Source organism: Microcaecilia unicolor, chromosome 10 (assembly GCF_901765095.1).
Source record: "Microcaecilia unicolor chromosome 10, aMicUni1.1, whole genome shotgun sequence".
In the NCBI taxonomy this organism is placed as follows: Eukaryota; Metazoa; Chordata; class Amphibia; order Gymnophiona; family Siphonopidae; genus Microcaecilia; species Microcaecilia unicolor.
Window position 1 is genome coordinate 218,370,770 of NC_044040.1, and position 18,153 is coordinate 218,388,922.

An 18,153-nucleotide genomic window follows, 5' to 3' on the forward strand; every position below is an offset into this window, starting at 1 on the left:
GCTTCTTGCTGGCCTCCCACTTAGTCACCTCTCCCCTTTCCAGTCGGTTCAAAACTCTGCTGCCCGTCTCGTCTTCCGCCAGGGTTGCTTTACTCATACTACCCCTCTCCTCAAGACCCTTCACTGGCTCCCTATCCGTTTTCGCATCCTGTTCAAACTTCTTCTACTAACCTATAAATGTACTCACTCTGCTGCTCCCCAGTATCTCTCCACACTCGTCCTTCCCTACACCCCTTCCCGTGCACTCCGCTCCATGGATAAATCCTTCTTATCTGTTCCCTTCTCCACTACTGCCAACTCCAGACTTCGCGCCTTCTGTCTCGCTGCACCCTACGCCTGGAATAAACTTCCTGAGCCCCTACGTCTTGCCCCATCCTTGTCCACCTTTAAATCTAGACTGAAAGCCCACCTCTTTAACATTGCTTTTGACTCGTAACCACTCGCCTCCACCTACCCTCCTCTCTTCCTTCCCGTTCACATTAATTGATTTGATTTGCTTACTTTATTGTCTATTAGATTGTAAGCTCTTTGAGCAGGGACTGTCTTTCTTCTATGTTTGTACAGCGCTGCGTACGCCTTGTAGCGCTATAGAAATGCTAAATAGTAGTAGTAGTAGTTTGCTGCTGCTGTTTTTTTTTATCTTGTAAAAAGTTGTTGCAGGCTGTTTAAGTACTCTCAAGGCTCCCATGCCACACGGCAGCCAAGGCACACCGCTCCAACTGGAGGACAGAGGAGGGAGAGGGACCTGGCCACCTGGATATAGCATCCCAAGGGGAAGACATGGCCCCATCAGACCCACACCCCCAAAAAGCACACAGAGGTATAGAAGGTACAGGGATCTAAACCGTCTCTCTCTTTTTTTTTTTTTTTGTTTTTTTTGAAACCCTCTCAATAAGAGAAGGAAAGAATACAAAAATCCAAAGAACCCAAAAGTTAACCTATGGGTCAACCAGAAAGGTCAGACTGTACAAGCTGCACGTTTAACCTTTGCTGGGACACTGGCTGAGATCTGCACAGGATAGATATACAATGGTCAAAGGCAGGTATTCAGTCTCCCTCTGGTGGTAGCCGTACATAACACAAGTATCTTGACTGGTGTAGGGCTGCTGAGGAAATGAGATTTATCTGTTGAAAACAGAAAGACTGGATGCTTGATGAGGTTCTCCTAGGACTTGAAGGATATACCAACAAACCTGGTCACCAATTTGGATCATATCTCTCATATGGCTCACAGCTACCTGTTAAACTTGTAACTCAGGGCACTGGGAGTTGGGAATAGGGGTTAGAGGGGGATACAACTAGATAATTGCTTTGTGTATCAGAGTACCATGTCACCGTGAAGGAACTATGTGAATGATCCTGGTTGTTAAGAGTTCTGGATGTTATTGTGAATGATTGATTATGTACATATGGTTTGATACATAGAAACATCATGGCAGATAAAGGTCATATGACCCATCCAGTCTGCCCATCCTCTGTAACCCCTAATTCTTCCTGTTCCTAAGCGATCCCACATGCTTATCCCATGCCTTTTTAAATTCTGGAACAGTCCTCGACTCCACCACCTCCACCGGGAGGCCATTCCACGCCTCCACCACCCTTTCTGCGAAATACTACTTCCTTAGGTTACTCCTAAGCCTATTCCCTCTTAACTTTGTCATATGCCCCCTCATTCCAGAGCTCTCCATTTGAAAAAGGCTCTCTTCCTGTACATAAATGTCCTTGAGATATTTAAACGTTTCTATCATGTCTCCTCTCTCCCTCACTAAAAACAAATATAAATAACCAAAAAGTAAAGAGGAAACCCCTGATGTGGAACTACCCTCACATTTAGAATGGAATAGAAAAAAGGGATTGAAAAATCCCTCTATACTGCCGGACAAACAATTCAAAGATGCATGGGCCTTACCTGTCTGTGTGGCTTCTTGATACCTGCTGCTTGTCTCGGTCTGGTAAGGAGTTCAATGTCTCTGGTCTCCGGAACTCATCTAAATATCTAAAAGCAAGCAGAAAGGGGGCGACATGTCATCCTCACCAAAATTACACTTCTTAAAAGAACAACAATGTAGCTGGATAGCTATTACTTTTTTTTGTTATAACCAGTGATTTAAGGCCCAAGCCATTAGGACTACAGCAGTCTTTTCCTTCAGCAGTGATAGTGACAAGAAGTTGATGGTTTTATGTGTTCAAAACACTTTTATAACAAATGCAATTTTTTCCCATATAGTAAAATTAACAAAAAAAGAAAGCTTATGAAAATATTCAGTCAAAAACAGTGCAGTCAGATTATCCAAGGTTATACGCACAGCTGTCAATACACCTTGGCACCCCCTGCAATACCAGCGTTCAGATCTACACAGAACGTGACAATGCACCTCACTCAAGACCATTAACATTTGTTCTTCCATTAGCCTTAAGCCAACAATTCTTCTGGTTCCAGTATAGTCCACAGTACTGTATAAAAGGAGTCTAATGCACTTCCGTGAATGCAGAGTATTAGTAAGACATTTATTTAAAATTTAGGAAGCTACTCAAGATTGACCAGTTTGATATTGCCATTGGCACACTGGCCTTAATTAGTATTGTTTTATTGTACATTTGGATGGTTGTGTTATCTTTTGCTCCTATTTCAAATGTTGCTCTGGTAGCTGCAAAAAATGTAATTGCTGGGCTATAAATTTTACAAATGGACACGGTTTCTAAAAATATAGAGACTGTGTTGTCAATGGCATCAAGGATTTCACAGATAGCATCTACCCTGCATGAGGGAACAGCCTAGGCAGAAAAGTGAGGGAGTAGGTAAGAACGAACAATGGAGAAAAACAGGAGGAATTGGAAGGAACCAATCAACTAACAGTTAACAGATGTGGCCATGGATGCCCTACGGTTGAGATATATTATTGAGGTCATGACCTTAATTTCACCCCTTAGACAATCACCAGACTGATGTGAATGGAACTAGTAACCCTTTCCCCGACCACCGGAAATTCAATTTTATTTTGATATACCACATATTATAATTTATATCTATGCAATTTACAATATGCAGTTTAAAAGGAGGGATTCAACATAAAAGACACAAGACCAAGGTGGACAAAGAAGACCATAAGTAGGTTAGCTCTCATTTACTGTCATTTCTCATTTTCATTTGTGCTGAATTTTAGCATATTCTAGAAAAAATATACCATTTACCTGTTTTGATGTGTATATTGTCGTGTTTCATCTGTTCTATGAAGCTCTCTGAAAGGTGTTTGTTTTGCAGGTGAATTCTATGCAAATGAAACAGCACAAGACACTGTTAGTATATCATGCACTACGTAACCAGGACTCAAAAATGTGCAATTAGAATAACAGTTTCTGAAGAGCTCACTATCATTTATAATGCATAGTAAGCTTTACTCTGTGTACTCACAGTACTGTTTAATATAAAAATCATTTCTGAAATGGTCAACTGTAACAGAATACTGAATGAGACAGAGCCACACTTGACATCTGACCCGATACGGCTATTCTTATGTTCTTACGTTAATCCTATATCCAGTCAAAATCCCATTCCAGCTTTGGATCAAGATGTTGCCTGTGGCTTTGGAACCCTCTGATATCTTAGATTACAGCAAAATCCCTCTTGTTGATATTACAGATGATGGGGTAAAGAATAACACCTCAAAGGATCAAAATGTCTCCTTGGATTCCCACTCATGCAGCTGCACAATGTAATGAAAGCCCTTTCCATGTGGAAATAAATTTCAGAAAATGATTCCTAATGTCACTATTGAAAATTGACCTCAAAGTAAACGTCATTATTTAAATAAAAAATCAGTGTTTGAGAGAAGAGGGGTGGGGGGCTCCACTGGGCGGCTACGACGATTCTTGGATGTTTGGGGGCCATATATTCACAGTCTGTCTCCTAAGGGGCGCAGTTTAGTGGTGAACTCGCTTTAGACATATACTGAACTCAGACCATCCTCTATGATAATAAATTGGAAATCTGAATATCTCTCAACAAGGGGTGGGGGGTAGAGGGGGGGGGGGAGGGGGGGATACTAGTGTTTGATTTACAGTTCAGCACCCTTTTTGGGTCTGGTCATATTCTGTCCCTCACGAGCATTTTAAGAATGGTAGATTTTGATGTGGAATGTGGAAGGGGGGAACATATAACTTTTCAAATTATACTCTGTTAGAAGGCTGACAGGGAGGAAGGGAAATGTTTTATCAAAACATCAAAGATAATCGTTACTTGTATAATATCAGTAAAAGTTGCTGAAACACGAATATAAAGTATAATTGTGGGAGGGGGGATAAAATGTTGAAAGTATGATGACTGTAAGCAGAGAGGTGTATCTGTTATGTTGCCACCGCAAATGTTGCAATGTTGTCTTGATATTAATGTGTGAAGGTGGATTTACATTCTGGTTTAATTTGTTGTCTTTTGACTCATCAATAAAAACCGTTGAAACATAAATAAAAAATCAGATGTACACAAGAATGTAAAACTTTCACATCTACAAATGACTTTCCTTGTCTGATGCTCACAGTAGTAGAGGAAAAGAAGGAAAAGTCCAGGAAAAGGTAAAACAGGATCTCTTACTGCTTCAGCTAAAGTGCAGAAACACCTGACCTCGTGAGAGATGCGGCGTTGTTCAATGTACGCCATAAATTCAGAGCTCAGGCTCTCGCCCTTCGACTGCCTTGTGTCCTCTTCCTCCTCTTCCGTGGTGCAGCTATCAATGTAGTCAATCTGATCCAGATCATGTTCCACTAGAAAGACAGGAAAATCTTTTTAAAAAGAACAAGAACTACGCAATCAGCCGTCAGTATTTTAAATCAGCTCCTACACATACAGAAACTGCCAATAAAGAAATGCTGCTGGTTCCATTCAACATTAAACAGAGGCTTCCCTCAACGACATCTACGCTCTATACTGATGCTATGCCAAGCTCTAAAATGCAACCTAAAATACTAAACTAGACTCTAAAGCACTATTTATATAAAACCCTAACAGAGACTTAAATGGCTACACTATTGTCTAAACTGACCTTGCTAAATAAGAGTAATTTAACAAAAAAACAAAAAAAAGAGAGAGATTGTACCTGGGGCAATGGAGAATGGCCAGTATCACAAGGAGCTGCAGTGGGAACTGAACCCAGTTCCCTAGGTTCTCATTAAATTGCTGCTCTTAATGATAAATTATCTCAAATCTCCACAGGGTTACATTCCCATAAATCCTGGAAATTCCCGTGGTCTTTTGATCTCTCATCTTCCCATTGAACCACCTAAGAGACCTATTCTTATATCCAGGATTCCTATATCTTTTCAACCAACTATAAAAATTCTGGGGGTCATATCTGAACAATGTCTAAGTTTTCAAGCCTATCATATCCTAGATCATCAAAAGCTGCTTATTCAAGCTTAAAATATTCTACTCAGTCTGACACTTATTTACTAAATCAGTGCTCCAAATACTTGCTCATTCACTTATTATTACAAGATCGGATTACAGCAATAGTCTCTTAGATGAAATTTGTGCAACTTTTATCTGATGGCTTCAATGTGTTCAAAACATGGCAATTAAAGTAATAACAGGTTCAAGGCAAATTTGAGCTTGTCAACCCATTTTTACGTGAAGAACATTGGCTTCCAGTATCCCATACAATAACCTATAAAATCCTGACAATAGTGAACATCATCCATCACTTTGGATCGCCATCCTCTCTTTTTCATATGCTCATTCCATACCACCTGTCTACCTCTCTGGACCACCTAGAATTCTCCAGTCCTCCCACGCGAACTTATTAGCTGTTCCATCATTCTGACAATTCTGATGTGACTTTGACTGTACCAGGATATTTAATGTTATCTGTTCAACTTTGTGGAACACCCTACCCCATTCATCTTAGGATGGAAAAATCCTTAGCTAACTTCAAGGACATTCTAAAAGCTTTTTTATTTAGTGATGCTTTTTCCCTTAATTAGCCCTTTCTGGAGTAGACTGAACATCAACAATGAAGGTTCTGACTTTCCAGTCTCTAATCTCCAATTTTACATAGTAACATAGTAGATGACGGCAGAAAAAGACCTGCACGGTCCATCCAGTCTGCCCAACAAGATACTCATATTTGCTGCTTTTTGTGTATACCCTACTTTGATTTGTACCTGTGCTCTTCAGGGCACAGACCGTATAAGTCTGCCCCGCACTATCCCCGCCTCCCAACCACCAGCCCCACCTCCCAACCACCGGCTCTGGCACAGGCACAGACCGTATAAGTCTGCCCAGCACTATCCTCGCCTCCCCAGCCCTGCCTCCCAACCCCGGCTCTGGCACAGTCTGTACAAGTCTGTCCAGCACTATCCCCGCCTCCCAACCATCAGTCCCGCTTCCCACCACCGGCTCTGGCACAGACCGTATAAGTCTGCCCAGCACTATCCTCACCTCCCCACCACCAGCCCTGCCTCCCAACCACTGGCTCTGGCACAGACTGTACAAGTCTGTCCAGCACTATCCCCGCCTCCCAACCACCAGTCCCGCTTCCCACCACCGGCTCTGGTACAGACCATATAAGTCTGCCCAGCCCTATCCCCGCCTCCCAACCACCAGCCCCGCCTCCCGATCTTGACTAAGCTCCTGAGGATCCATTCCTTCGGCACAGGATTCCTTTATGCTTATCCCACGCATGTTTGAATTCCGTTACCGTTTTCATTTCAATTTTATTAATTGGCCTTTGGCTCTGGTTTATTAATTTTAGTTTTTATATTAGTTGTAGGTTCCCTTCTTCTTTCTCTTTTCTTTGAGATCCCTTTCCTATATTACAATGGAGTTCCTTTCCTTTTTACTCTTGAGGAGTAAACTTTGTACACCGCTTAGAAAGTGCTACTTATAGACAAGTCTATCAAGCTCTTATTGAACCTCAAACTTGAGTGATGGACTACAGAAAACCGGGCAGAAGACCCAAACAGATGTCTTTTTGAGTTGATCCCAAGGTAGGAGGATAAAAAGAAAGAGCATTGGCACGTAGACATGAGACCTTCAGTGGGGTACTGGAAAGAGATTTGCCAAGAATTATAGAAATATGACAAAATTATTTGTGACTTAAATATAAAGGGGAAACTATTTTTCAAGACTTGGGCCCCTGTGAGCGATGTTGGTTTATCTCCAAATTGTAGGGAAGAAGATTAGTCTCCACAGGAGAAGGGGGAACAGAATTTTATTTTATTTTGTATTAAAAATAACTCTATCATCAGAAAAGCTGAGAGAAAAAGGGGATTAAACGTATGGTAATTTTAAACTGTTTCAGTACTCTGTTGTGAATTGGTTAATGGATATGAGATATGTGTTCCTAGAGGAATTGCAATTTGTGTTTATTTGATCTGTGTGTGAAAGTAAAAAAAAAATAAAGCTTTTCCTTTCTGATTTAGATTACTAGTCGTCCAATGGTTATGAAATTTTAGTTTAACCACCACTGCAGCCTGGGCACCATAGTGGGTCTCTATGATTAGATAAAACCAACAGCTGGAAGAAGATCGTACTCATTCTATCTGCTCTTGATGGGATTCAAAGATCCTTTAATTTCTAGTCTAGAAAAATAGAAAGCGTGGCATTAACTTACTTCAAAATTTGTTCGTGAATACTGGGGTATGATCATTTTACTACCATACATACACATTTTGGGGACATTATGCATTTTAGTAATTCAGACTTGTTATAACATTTCTAGCCACCTGATGGAAACTTCAATTCACAGAAAAATTGTACATTTATAATCCTCTCTATCGTTTTCTGCCCAATTACATTTTCCACCCACCATTTCTCTACAGAACGTTAGTCTTGCTGGTTAGTGGGAGGTAGTACCTGCACCATTGGTAATGAGTACATTGCTTCTGTTCTCCTGGTACTGGCTCTCTCTACGCAGCCGTTGCTCTTTAGTCACCTCAGCCACTCGCAAGGGAAGGTCTGAGAACTCGTCTGTTGGCTTTAGAAAGAATAAAATACAAACATTTAACTTCTAATGCCATGTAAAGCAAATATCTTACCAGTAATGAGGATTCCCCACAGCAATGCTCGCCTATCTTTCTGTGACTGCAACCCCCCCCCCCCCCCAACGGCGCCTGGGTGATAGGAAGTGAAATGAATTGCTTTTCAGCATTCATATTGTGAGTATTAGAGATTTAAGCTGAGATGAAGTAGATAACCTCAATGTTGTCTCAGGAGGGACAGGCAAGTTCCTAGATGGATGCCGGCAATGTCAGCTATAACAACCAGATTTGGCAGGGTAAGCAAGGGCTATTAAAAGTAAGCATGCCAAGTCCTTGATCCTTTGAAAGCTCTTGGATACAAGTGGAATAAGTGCAAGGCATATAGCAGACCCTGATCCCAAGGTAAGGAGAGAAAGTGTCAAATGTTAACATGTACACAGTTAATCTTCTGTAGCAAAATGAGCATTTTGCATTCTGCTGGAATGTCAAAAATAAACAATGAGGTCTATGTTGGGAACTCTTCACTTTTTCTAACAGATTGAGAGAAGTCCTAGTTCTGAGACCATTTGTGAGGAATTCAGTCTAAAAACTCAGCTAACAGAGTTTTCTGTGAGAACAGGATATATGCAGGCCACACTAGAGCTCTGCTCTTCTAGAGACCAGAATAATTTAAAAAGCTTTCCTGGGTCATATGGGCTCTTCTGTTTGTATAATTCTTTCTGCCGTCAAGGCTTTTTCATCTACTTGGATTGAGTGGTCATGTTTTTTTCTGTTCTTCTCCACCTTAAATAACCCCCCCCCCCCCCCCCAAAAAAAAAAAAAAAAAAAAAAACCCCACCAGTTCTCTATGACCAATAGGGAATTAACAGAAAAATCCCGTAAGACCTCCTGATTCACTGAAAAGCCACCAGAACCACCAAAAGTACTGATTCAACAGGTTTATCCACCTGCAGGCACAGCTGGTGAGACACAGTACAAAAGCTGCCAAAAATGCATAAGCCAAGACTGCTCAGTCATGCTAGCCCTGGGACTATCCCGCACAAGCATTGCAGCGATAATGATTTTCTACCTGCCATATAACAGTGATCCCAGTTCTGCTTTGCTGAGACATGGTCCTAATACAATTGCTACTGCAACCCACAATGCCAGTTCCCCCGGAAGAGCATTGCGCATACAGTTGCTCCTGTGAGCCATGGCACATTCACACGGAAAACCAGTTTGTATGTTTTACATCAACAAAGAAGGGTGGATACCGGCTCCAACAAGCTATGCCAGGAACCAGCCAAAAAAAAAATGGAGCCCAGCAATTTTCGTGAATGCCTTCTGTCAGACTGCCTCTCTGCTGGGTGACCAAAACCTGTCTGAACTTTTCTCCTTAGCACCACTGTATCACACCTATCTTATGGTGACTTTGAACCATCTTGGCACCTTTGATACATGCTAGAACTGTGATGCTGCCAATTACTACCAGGTTCCTGGTGGTAACCCGTATAATGTGCATTATGGTAATGATGGGTTTGTGGATACTGACCTTTTTCAATTTTTGCTCCTGCTTATAAAAGCAAAATGAATCTGTTTTATCACAGCTGGGTTACAAAGGTCACTGCATGTGTGAATTAATCTCTACCCTTGCTCAAGTAGATCTGTGTCATTTTCCAGTTTCAACAAGTGGACAATGATGCCCCAGAAAATTTGTATTTGTGACTTGTACAAGTTCTTGAGGTCATAGCAAGTGTCCGGACTGTGTGACGGACTTACACATATCATACACACCTTGTAGCCACCCAAAACCTTTTTTCTGTCACACAGATCAGGTATATTCAAAAATCTGGTTTCTCCCAAGACATTTTCAAGATCAAGGATGCAAACATACAGTATGTTTATTTTAAAGAAAAGAAACTGTACAGAGAAATAGGCGAGAGCACCAACACAGCCAGTTAGGAGAAAGACACAAGAAAACTGAGGCCCACGCATGCACAGAAACCGTTTCTAGTTCTGAGCACTGAGACAGTTATTCTAGCTTGGCACCATCAGATGACGACATCCACTTGTGTGGCTGATTAATGCTGCTTCTCACAGAAAAATAAGAAGTTTGCTTTGCTCTGTGTAGGATGGGCACTGGAGCATTTAGGCCTCTTGTCACATGAAGCAACTGACACACACAAACCATCTGATCCAGCTTTTGCAGGACAGCTGGTGACTGCACTCAGCTGAAATAACCTCCAGCACGACTATGCATTCACAATCCTGAACTGCACAGAGGACACAATTAATATGGATAAATGGAGTGCTTTATCTTTGGCTTAACAGCTTTTAGTACAGAAGCACCCAGCTCTTCATGTCCCATATCTTAGATGGGCTTATTATACAAATGGACTTTTGGTTTTTATGGGTATCAAACTGGTGATGTTACCACTGCTTTAAACCATCATGTAACACCAAAATTTCCTACAAAGTATTTTTTTCTCAGCAACATACCTCATTACCTGACCATCTTTTGTCCCCACTGTCCACACTGTTAAACCCGGAATCTAGTGCTCCATAGGTCCGGCTAGAATACAACTCCTCATGGCTGAAAAGAAGATTAGTGTTAATATGTGCATGAATCATCTGGATTATACGAATAGAGGAGGAGGAGAAGGTATGTCGGGACGAGTCTTGTACTGGAACTGATGATTGTTTCATCCAGCTTTGCCACTGAACAAAACTTGACAGAAGATAATGACTATTCGCCCTCAAGTTCCTACTTGAGAATACAAGGATCACTAAGACTCCTGAGGCAGGCCTTCTGGCCGAAACACAGGTGTCTGTGTCGAGTCATTCAATAAAGTGGTTCTTTAAATTTAACTCCCATTTCTCCTGGAGTCATTGGTCCATTTCCCACTCTTCTTCTGTACTACATGAATCATCTCAATCATGTATACATCAGCCGCCAACTAAAGCTAGCTGGATTTGGCAAATCAGTGTCAATAAAACTTAGGGCTGCACATCAATTAAAAGTTTTCATCACGTTTTATGGACAGAAAATATGGATCTACCCAGATGTTGCGAAGGCAACTCAGGATAGAAGGAAACAATTTTTGGATTTAAGAAATGATATTAGAGCTTTGGGTGCATCGTTTTTGCTAGCTTACCCCTGTAAGTGTAGGATTAACTTTCAGGGGAATAAATATGTTTTCTCCGACCCTTTACAGCTACGATCTTTCCTAGAAATGAAAAAAATCCAGGCACCTGTTTTGTAATAACATCATTTATCAACTAATAGTATATGTGGGTTTAAAGGCAAGCCGAATTATACCAAAAATTTTCTTTTTGATTCAAATGTCTCCTCATGTTTCTTAACGTCTCTCACCAATAGAGGTCTAAGGAAGAATGTATTTCTATCATTTTAGGTAGATATATGCAATATAATGTTACATGAGATTGTTGCTTTCTGTTTTTCCTGTGCAAGTTAATGTACTTGTAATTTAAAATCAATAAATAAATAAATTAATAATAAAAGTTTTCATCACAAGGTTAATCGCATAAACTAGTTTTATTTTCTAGTAACTGCATTGAGATGTTAAAATTTCTTTATCTATATAATAGAGTGTGTGCTATCTTTATCCTATTCCAAATACTGTCACAGCCTTCTATTGCCTTTCCTATTTGCCTAAAATAACCAGTACTGTATGTTAGTTTTCCCAGTCTTTTGCATACTAAAATTTACAAGACACCAACATCAACGACATCCCCTTTCTTTCTTCCCTTCCCCCCTCAGCCATCCATCTTTACCTCTCACCATCCAGTATTACCCCTGTCTCTCTCTCCTCCCACCATTCAGTATCACCCCACCCCTGTCATATAAGAAAAAAAAGGTCACACAGTCCTTTCTGAGACCTGTATTACCCTATGGTTTTACAGGGAATAAAGTTTCATACTGGCATTTTTGCTGTTCTCAGGGATTAGAAGAGATGGAAGTCTTTGTGCTGATCTGTGAATTAGATGGCAGTGAAATGTCATGACAATCTAATTTGTACTAACTCATGGGACAGAAGTCTAGCTACAACTATTTGAACCTACATTTAGAACAGAATAATTATTGGCTGGTTCAAACAAACTTACCAGGATCCAAAGCCCATAGGTCTGCGATCATAGTCAGGCAGGTCTGGGGTAATCTTGCATGCTTCAAGGTTCAAGTATTTAAATATGTGTATTTTTCCTTTTATGCAAATCTGCAAATAAACTTAAAGATTAATTACTATATTTAATGTATTAATCTGCAGCTGTTTGTGCAACATTACTCACCTGGGCAGGTGGTGATTGCAGAGGGTTGTTATCTAAGATGATGGTCTGAAGATGGCGCAGATTCCGATAACAAACAGGAATTGTTGTGATTTTATTGCAAGAGAAGTCTAACCGAACCAGGGGCAACTCTGAAAGTTCTGTAAACCAGACCAATTTCAAATACAAGATTGTCACTGTGCACTCTTGGTAGGGATAACATATAAAATCCAAATAATTGTTATTAATCAAATGTACTTATAGCTTGCTCTTCTAAGAAAAATGCACAGAACAAGGAAGGTTAAATATGTCAGCATTACTGCAGCCACGACTAACATAATTCCACATAAAAATGCATTACATAAAATAAGTATAAGATCAGCACGAAAATGTTAAATTACATCTCTCTACCAGTAACCAGACTGACCAGCAAAGTCCATATATCTCTATAAGTACAACTTTCTACAATACTACCAATTTGCTTATAAATCCTACCCACAAACTTCATTTGGATAAAAGTTTATAGGAATTAACTCTCAAATAATCTTCAATATACTTAAGAAAAAATTAAACCATTAATCCTTCAAGTTTACATAAAATTAATTTTATATATTTCCATATAATTAAAGGTGAGCTAATATTTAAACGGAGTTGCCAATTATCACATTGTACTCTGTCCCTTTATCACTGTCATTTACCCTGAAATCAAAGTCAAGACAACCATCAACCTAGCAGTAATTTTATGAAAGTATACAACATTATAACAAAACCCCCACAAAAGATACAGACACTCCGAATATACCTCTCTACCACTGGAAAATATCCTACTCATTCAGAGTCGGCAAATGTCCCACTTATTCAAAAGAATTTTGCCCCAATGTGCTTCAAAATAACAAAAAATAAAAAATAAAGAAGTATCTTATCTAGACTGCAGATGTTTTCATCCAGTGAGTCGATAATTAATTAGTAGGTACATAAGTAGTGCCATACTGGGAAAGACCAAAGGTCCATCTAGCCCAGCATCCTGTCACCGACAGTGGCCAATCCAGGTCAAGGGCACCTGGCACGCTCCCCAAACGTAAAAACATTCCAGACAAGTTATACCTAAAAATGCGGAATTTTTCCAAGTCCATTTAATAGCGGTCTATGGACTTGTCCTTTAGGAATCTATCTAACCCCTTTTTAAACTCCGTCAAGCTAACCGCCCGTACCACGTTCTCCGGCAACGAATTCCAGAGTCTAATTACACGTTGGGTGAAGAAAAATTTTCTCCGATTCGTTTTAAATTTACCACACTGTAGCTTCAACTCATGCCCTCTAGTCCTAGTATTTTTGGATAGCGTGAACAGTCGCTTCACATCCACCCGATCCATTCCACTCATTATTTTATACACTTCTATCATATCTCCCCTCAGCCGTCTCTTCTCCAAGCTAAAAAGCCCTAGCCTTCTCAGCCTCTCTTCATAGGAAAGTCGTCCCATCCCCACTATCATTTTCGTCGCCCTTCGCTGTACCTTTTCCAATTCTACTATATCTTTTTTGAGATACGGAGACCAGTACTGAACACAATACTCCAGGTGCGGTCGCACCATGGAGCGATACAACGGCATTATAACATCCGCACACCTGGACTCCATACCCTTCCTAATAACACCCAACATTCTATTCGCTTTCCTAGCCGCAGCAGCACACTGAGCAGAAGGTTTCAGCGTATCATCGACGACGACACCCAGATCCCTTTCTTGATCCGTAACTCCTAACGCGGAACCTTGCAAGACGTAGCTATAATTCGGGTTCCTCTTACCCACATGCATCACTTTGCACTTGTCAACATTGAACTTCATCTGCCACTTGCACGCCCATTCTCCCAGTCTCGCAAGGTCCTCCTGTAATCGTTCACATTCCTCCTGCGACTTGACGACCCTGAATAATTTTGTGTCATCGGCGAATTTAATTACCTCACTAGTTATTCCCATCTCTAGGTCATTTATAAATACATTAAAAAGCAACGGACCCAGCACAGACCCCTGCGGGACCCCACTAACTACCCTCCTCCACTGAGAATACTGGCCACGCAATCCTACTCTCTGCTTCCTATCTTTCAACCAGTTCTTAATCCATAATAATACCCTACCTCCGATTCCATGACTCTGCAATTTCTTCAGGAGTCTTTCGTGCGGCACTTTGTCAAACGCCTTCTGAAAATCCAGATATACAATATCAACCGGCTCCCCATTGTCCACATGTTTGCTTACCCCCTCAAAAAAATGCATTAGATTGGTGAGGCAAGACTTCCCTTCACTAAATCCGTGCTGACTTTGTCTCATCAGTCCATGTTTTTGTATATGCTCTGCAATTTTATTCTTAATAATAGCCTCCACCATCTTGCCCGGCACCGACGTCAGACTCACCGGTCTATAATTTCCCGGATCTCCTCTGGAACCCTTCTTAAAAATCGGAGTAACATTGGCTACCCTCCAGTCTTCCGGTACTACACTCGATTTTAGGGACAGATTGCATATTTCTAACAGTAGCTCCGCAAGTTCATTTTTTAGTTCTATTAATACTCTGGGATGAATACCATCAGGTCCCGGTGATTTACTACTCTTCAGCTTGCTGAACTGACCCATTACATCCTCCAAGGTTACAGAGAATTCGTTTAGTTTCTCCAACTCCCCCGCTTCAAATATTCTTTCCGGCACCGGTGTCCCCCCCAAATCCTCCTCGGTGAAGACCGAAGCAAAGAATCCTCCTCGGTGAAGTCCTTTCTTCTTCCTTAGTAATCATACATTATCCCTCCAATCTTGCCTATTGTTTCAGTTAAAAAAACCTCATGGCCGGGGGGGGGGGGGGGGGGGGGGGGGGCTGGAGATGGGCACTTCACACAATTCTAAAGAACCCCAATCGATCAAGACCAGAGACTTTTTCTTAGAATTTTTTTTTAACCATCACCGATAACTTAAATACCTTCCCCATTAAAAAAAAAACCAAAACTGCTCATGCTATTGTTATCTGTGACCTCTCTTAACTCAAAACACACTCACTAATAGGAAAAAAACAATGGTCACAACAAAAACAATTTTGTGTCAGAAAAAATTAATAATGGAGAAGGGGATCCTCAGATGTGGAGCAAAGGCTAAGAACCCGATAAGACAAATTCTTCCAATGCCAATCACTTGATCCAAACATACAGAGAAATACAGTGCTACATATATCTTTATTAAAAGATTAGATGAGAATTTTACTTTTTGACATACAGTGATCCACATATGTTTATTAGAGGATTACAAGAGGACTATTTTGGTAGAAGGAGAATGTCTTTTACTTTATCAGGTCCTTATAATCTGCTCATACTTTGAGAGGTTCGGAGCGGACTACAGACTAAAGAGAATTCAACAAGATTGCATTGGGAAGACAAGTTTCATAGCAGATTATAGAGTGGGTTAGAAGGTAGATAAGTCAGTCTAATACATAGAAGCAGTGAAAGGCCAACCCCTAAATAACATCAAAATTGCTATCCATTATTCAGGCAGCTGTGAACATTACCTTCAGGTAAACACACTAAGTGATTCCGTCGGACATTAAGGTCCCGTAGGGATTCCAAGTTGCCAATCTGAGGAGGTATTGTTTGAATTTCATTACAGCTGACATCCTGTAGGAGGGAAAAATTAATTGTGAATGAGTCATTCTTAAATTGTTCCGATTGCATGTGTATATCAAATCTTCAATTAAACTAACCTAAACTAGTGTGTCTTTGCGGGCAATTAGATACTCAAATTCTAGATTAAGGCAATTGTAAAACCAGCAGGAAAGAGGTGTGCTGTACATCTTGAATTGCTTCCCCTCTGATGTCCACAATTCCTCTTCTGTAAAACCTATTTCTCTCATCTTACCTTTACTTAAAGTCCAGCTTTCTCTCCAACAGTAGCACTGTTGTATTTTGTAAACAGCAGGATTTAGTAAGTACATAAGCACTGCCACGCTGGGAAAAGACCAAAGGTCCATCAAGCCCAGCACTCTGTCTCCGACAGCAGCCAATCCAGGCCCCAAGAACCTGGCAAAAACCCAAAATTTAATAACGATCAACGGACTTTTCCTTCAGGAATCTGTCCAGACCCCCTTTAAACTCAGCAAGGCCAGCTGCCGTCACTACCTTCTCCGGCAATGAGTTCCAGAGTCTAACCACACGCTGAGTAAAGAAAAACGTTCTCCAATTTGTTTTAAACCTGCCACATTCTAAAACAAATTGGAGAAAGTATTATCAGGCTCCAGGACTAACCACTTTCCCAGTGCTCAGAACTTAGTATAAAACTGAACACTTATGGCTTTTCTCATGCACAGTAGTCTCCCAGCCCCTGAAATCGTTTCATAGCTCTTGAATTAATGTAACTGTGTGCCCGATCAGATTGTTACAGGCCAGCAACTGTCTTTTCCACACTCAAGCACACCAATGGGTAACTCTCAAGCTCAGGTTTAGGAGCAACCCACACATATCACAAAGGTGTGGTGACTAGCGATTCCCTTCTGAGGGAACCAGACATGATGTCCCAGAAAGTGTGCTGTCTGTCTGGTGCCAACAAAACATTATGGAAAATTTGCAGAGACTCATCAAGCCTAATGACTATTATATGATGCTACTTGTGCATCTTGGCACAAATGATATTGCAAGATACCCTTCTGAATGTATTAAAAGTGACTTCACGGCTCTGGGAGAGAGGGTAAAGCAGATAAGTACGCAGGTGGTGGTCTCATTGATTCTCCTGTTGAGGGAAGGGCCAAAGCAGAGATGCCTGTATCACTGAGATGAATGTAGACTGTGCGGATGGTGTCCAAGAGCATTTACATCTTCCTGGTCCATGGGATAATTTTCCAAGGGCTTCTGAGCAGAGATGGTGTCCACCAATCAAAGAAGGAGCAAAGTGTCTTCAGCAGCAGACTGGCAAACCTACTGAAGAGGTTTTAAACCAGAATTGAGGCCCCCAGTTATGTAAAACAAACTCCACTATAGAAATGGAAAAGAGCAACATCTAGAGAGTTGTGTACAGTAAGCGCAACACCACTTTGTGAAAAACTTCACTGGCTCCCAATCAAGGAACGAATAAACTTCAAAGCCCACACAATGATCCACAAGATCCTCAATGGCGAATCTCCAAGCTACATGTCCAACCTGATCGATCTTCCAGCCAGGAACTGGACCAGAACATCTAGAACATATCTCAATCTTCATCTTCCTAACTGCAAAGGCCTCAAATACAAAACCTACTACGCATCCAACTTCTCTGTCATGGGCAGCCAACTCTGGAACTCCATACCTCGACACATCCGAAAAACCACAGAACACCTACCCTTCCGAAAACTGCTGATGACTTACCTCTTCAAACAAGCCTACCCAAAAGACCCGTCCTAATTCTCAAACATAATTCCACACATAATTCCACATCATTAATATTACCCACACTCCAATCCCTTCCCCACATCTCTTATTATTGTCCTACTCTATGTAATTATGTCATCTACTACTACTACTACTATTTAACATTTCTAGAGCGCTACAAAGTGTACGCAGCGCTGTACAAACACAGAAGAAAGACAGTCCCTGCTCAAAGAGCTTACAATCTAATAGACAAAAAGTAAAGCATTTAAATTTAAAATATTTAAGCAGTCAAGCACAAGAGAACAGTCACAGAAGGACAGAAGATGTTGAAGGGTGGTCAGTGTGATTAGGTGTAACTCTGGTTGGAGTAGTGGGAGAAGGTGATAGAAGAATAGAAATGGGTGAGGTAAAGTAATGAGTGGGTTGATAGGGAGGTTATATAAGACATGTCACTCTAGGGGTGGGTGGGTAGAGGGGTAGGGTGGGTAGGATTAAGTCTAAAGCAGGAGAAGGTATTCTCTGCAGCCTATCTGTGAGATGGAAAA

The 18,153-nt window shown here is 41.0% G+C and overlaps 1 protein-coding gene across 6 annotated transcripts in view; it reads right to left on the reverse strand.

The window, feature by feature from the left end:
• The window catches only part of LRCH3 (leucine rich repeats and calponin homology domain containing 3), a 148,829-nt gene that overhangs the window by 95,846 nt on the left and 34,830 nt on the right, over nucleotides 1-18,153 (reverse strand). For all 6 annotated transcript variants that reach the window (XM_030215867.1, XM_030215869.1, XM_030215868.1 and 3 more), the window contains exons 4-11: nucleotides 15,781-15,886; nucleotides 12,259-12,395; nucleotides 12,076-12,185; nucleotides 10,450-10,543; nucleotides 7,847-7,967; nucleotides 4,619-4,758; nucleotides 3,193-3,269; nucleotides 1,910-1,996 (exon numbers count right to left, since the gene is read on the reverse strand). In XM_030215867.1, the coding sequence (XP_030071727.1) occupies nucleotides 1,910-1,996; nucleotides 3,193-3,269; nucleotides 4,619-4,758; nucleotides 7,847-7,967; nucleotides 10,450-10,543; nucleotides 12,076-12,185; nucleotides 12,259-12,395; nucleotides 15,781-15,886 (872 nt within the window). The remainder of the gene's footprint in view (nucleotides 1-1,909; nucleotides 1,997-3,192; nucleotides 3,270-4,618; nucleotides 4,759-7,846; nucleotides 7,968-10,449; nucleotides 10,544-12,075; nucleotides 12,186-12,258; nucleotides 12,396-15,780; nucleotides 15,887-18,153) is intronic.